Source organism: Hippichthys cyanospilos, chromosome 14 (genome assembly GCF_059441005.1).
Source record: "Hippichthys cyanospilos isolate Australia breed blue-spotted pipefish chromosome 14, RoL_Hcya_1.0, whole genome shotgun sequence".
Taxonomy (NCBI): domain Eukaryota; kingdom Metazoa; phylum Chordata; class Actinopteri; order Syngnathiformes; family Syngnathidae; genus Hippichthys; species Hippichthys cyanospilos.
The window spans coordinates 11,406,130-11,409,991 of NC_142382.1; the positions used below are offsets into that span (position 1 = coordinate 11,406,130).

Here is a 3,862-nt window from a genome sequence, read left to right on the forward strand (position 1 = left end):
GTGTTAAGGTGTTGTTATTGTTGCGGAGTAAAGTGTGTATTTTGTTGTAAAAACATCCTCTCCATTCAAAGAACCTGTTTGGAAACGGCACGGCTAAACGTCTAAGGACGCCCAGCAAAAAGGTCAAAATGTTTCTATGTTTTGAGAAGGGAGGCGCCGTGATGTGCTTCGCGCCCGATTGGGCCAACTTGACAGTGATTGACGTGCAGCCATGGCAACCGGGCAGCCAATCTGCCAAGTCCAATAGGAAATCATCTGAGGGGCTTGACTGTCTTTTTCTCCCCCCCCTTAAAAAAAATACACCTCTGCTCCGCGTGTCGAATCTTTTCGATCCTAGCCCACCTTGATAAATACGTCGCCGCTCCGTCGTTGGTTCTTCGGTCCTTCCAAGCCCTTTACCCGCTAAGTTTAGCTGAAGCGAGGATGCGGTAGGTTGCCCCCCCATCCACTCAACCCCCCCCCCACCCTTTCGGCGACGTCGTCCCTCCTCATCTTCCTTCAACTTTGGGGATTGCCTTGTTTTTCGTCTGTGTGTGTGTGTATGTGTGTGTGTGCGTCTCGGATTGCCTTGGCGCGCGTCAAAAAGCCGACGGAGACGACGTGGAGGAGAGAGAGGACCACGGAGGGGGAGACCCTGGAGCAGCCTCCATGTTTCAGCTGCCCATATTGAATTTCAGCCCCCAGCAGGTCGCCGGGGTTTGCGAGACTCTGGAGGAGAGCGGAGACGTGGGCCGCCTCGGCCGCTTCTTGTGGTCGCTGCCCGTCGCCCCGGCGGCCTGCGAGGTGCTCAACAAGAACGAATCGGTGCTGCGGGCCCGCGCCGTGGTCGCCTTCCACACCGGCAATTTCCGCGAACTCTACCACATCCTGGAGAACAACAAATTCACCAAGGAGTCGCACAGCAAACTGCAGGCGCTGTGGCTGGAGGCGCACTACCAGGAGGCAGAGAAGCTGCGGGGACGCCCGCTGGGGCCGGTGGACAAATACCGGGTGCGCAAGAAGTTCCCGCTGCCCAGAACCATTTGGGACGGCGAGCAGAAAACCCACTGCTTCAAGGAGAGGACCAGGCACTTGTTACGAGAATGGTACTTGCAGGACCCCTACCCGAACCCCAGCAAAAAACGGGAGCTCGCGCAGGCTACCGGACTTACGCCCACACAAGTAGGAAACTGGTTCAAAAACCGAAGACAAAGAGACAGAGCTGCGGCTGCCAAAAACAGGTGAGCGCGTGAATTTGGATTGTTTTGCTTCACGTAAAATATCATTTCAGCGCGTGGGAATGTATATCCTTTTAGCTTGCCCATATACTAAATTACACTCTTGCTCTCCCTTCATTTTAAATTCAAACAGAACACCTGAGAGGATTTTATCCTTAATTCTTAGCACATTTCAATGTGACCAAAACGTTTGTTATGATAACGTTAATATATTTAATTTAAAAAATATAACCTTTTTTGCATGTTACGTTTTATTTATATCAAAAGGCTAACGTACTGCTGTGATTAAATGCACAATAATATTTGCCCAATCAATGTGGATGATCTCTGCTATTTTGTAAAAAAATATGTCATCGTTTTAATTTTTTGTCCAATAACGGTAGTTTTATATTTAAATTTTGTTTTATTTATTTTTTAATGGGAAAAAATGTGATTTTCTTCATGCTACATTGCGCTAGCCCTTCTTTGTGACGCCGTACATGTCTTCCTGTCCAGACTTCAGCAGCAGGTCCTCTCCGGGGGCTCTGTTCGCTCCCTGGCCGACGAGGACGCCACCGTGGACCGTCTGGGCAACGCGTCCAGTCCGGAGGCGAGCCTGTCCAGCAAAGCGGCGGCCTCGGCCATCTCCATCACCTCCAGCGACAGCGAATGTGACATCTGAGCGCTCTTCGGCTCGACTCTTGATGAATGGGAAGTGAAAAAAAAGGGCGAGGAACGAGTGAAAGACAATCGAATACAACGACTCATAGTGCCTGCGTTGAGTTACACACATTTCCCTCTCTCGCTACACACACACACACACACGCACACACAAAGGTATACATCTGATGCCTGCCAAAAACACTTACAAGGAAACACTTACAAGGATCTGAGAGGCCTATACTTTTATTTGCATTAGACCCACGCGTGGATAAACGACCCTAACACACGGAAGACTCATAATAATTCCCCCATTTAATTTGACGAGAAAAAAAGTAAAGCGAGAGCCTATTAAGCCCTACCGTTCATCCGTGGGTATTTCATGTTGAAAAAGAACTGTGCTATTTTTGCGTTTCTTTCAAAAGTTTTATAAATAATGTTTATTTGCCTATTTAAAACATCTGCTCTGTCTTTTTTTAATTTCATTTCATTCGCTTGGTGTTTTTTAATACATTACCTTGTGCACAGGTGAACCTGTTGAGCATGCGCGCTTTAGTGACATTGTGTTTCAAGTCAAAGGGAAAAACAAGTAACTTAATAAAATAATTGTGGATCGAGGGAGTATTTTTATTTGTCAACGTATTTTTAAACTGATATAACGTAAATCCATGGGTGTGATGGCTGCTATCGGTCCAGCCTGACACGTTTCACAGCGAGCCCTAATTGACCAACATGCTGTGCGTCGTGTAATGCGCGGTGACAGCGCGAGGTCAGCGAGAGGCCGGCTCACTAACCCGGATGATGTGCGGGGAGAGATCATCGAGCACATGAAAACACGGCAGATTGCCGACGTGCACAACAAGCCTTTGCTTTGCTTGCACGGACGAGCACTTCTCTTCTTGGACAGTCATTGCACGCTTTGATTTTTGCGCTATGCCGAATTAAAAAAAAAAAAAAAAACAGCCTATACGGTAAATGTGTGCACATATAATTTCACAAGGGAAACGCAAGGTCACAAAAGTTCTGTCCTTTTTTGCCGGTGTGAAATTATATATATATATATATATATATATATATATATATATATATATATATATATATATATATATATATATATATATATATATATATATATATATATATATATAAATTTGCTGCTTGTTCAAAGGAAAATGGGAATGCTACAGATGATATTAAAATTACTTTTCATTAGGGTTAACCGCCCCCTCAAGATACAAGCAAACATTTTTGTTTGTTTATTTGAGGGGGGTGTATAACTAATGAAAATTACTTTTCATTAGGGTTCATTTTGGCCGCTATCTTCAGGGGAGCAAGCAACAAAAAACACTGACCATGGTTTAAAATTATAGCCAATATCGGTCACATTGTGCTATTTATATATATATATATATATATATATATATATATATATATATATATATATATATATATATATATATAAAATTTTAAATTATTTATTGAATGAATTTCCATGTTAATCAGGTTTCTATAATGGTGTTGTTGTCCCATCGACTGCGTTTAATGTTTTCTTTCTATAACGGGAATTGAGAAGCACGAGTCTGTTTTAAAATGTCTACATCTGCAGCATTCTCCTTATTCTTGCATATAACTCTGAGAATCCAAATATTTTCCGTTTTCTTCAGTAATTCTGAGAATATTGCTAAAGTTAGCTATTTTTGTTGTAGTCGACAAGAGAAAACATAAGTGCAAGTTCCGTGATGTGGTTTCGTTTTTTTTTTCAATCTATAAATGTGTTATCGACAAAATACACTGAGCCGAGGGCAGTTTATATTTTGTGTAATTATTTGTTATTATTCTAAACATCTATTATTTTAAACGCATAGGAGGAAGCGCGAGTCCAAATTGGGTTTCACTTTTTCTTAAAATGGCCACATTTTTTTTTAAAGTAGCATCTCCCTTTTTTCCCGTTAATTTTATATAATAAAGAATCGCCCCTCCCCCACACCCCCCGTCATTACTCATGA

The 3,862-nt window shown here is 42.9% G+C and overlaps 1 protein-coding gene across 1 annotated transcript; it reads left to right on the forward strand.

Moving 5' to 3' along the window:
* Positions 1–337: 337 nt before the first annotated feature.
* On the forward strand, positions 338–2,473 carry six6a (SIX homeobox 6a). Its single transcript, XM_088433487.1, has 3 exons — positions 338–428; positions 587–1,220; positions 1,713–2,473. Exons 2-3 carry the CDS (start codon positions 649–651, stop codon positions 1,876–1,878), a joined length of 738 nt encoding a protein of 245 aa, XP_088289613.1. The 5' UTR covers positions 338–428; positions 587–648; the 3' UTR covers positions 1,879–2,473.
* The last annotated feature ends 1,389 nt before the right edge of the window (positions 2,474–3,862 follow it).

Coding starts and splice junctions, on each gene's coding strand:
- six6a (XM_088433487.1), top strand. CDS start 649: ATGTTTCAGCTGCCCATATTGAATTTCAGCCCCCAGCAGGTCGCCGGG. Junction 1,221..1,712: donor GCTGCGGCTGCCAAAAACAG/GTGAGCGCGTGA, acceptor CTTCCTGTCCAG/ACTTCAGCAGCAGGTCCTCT.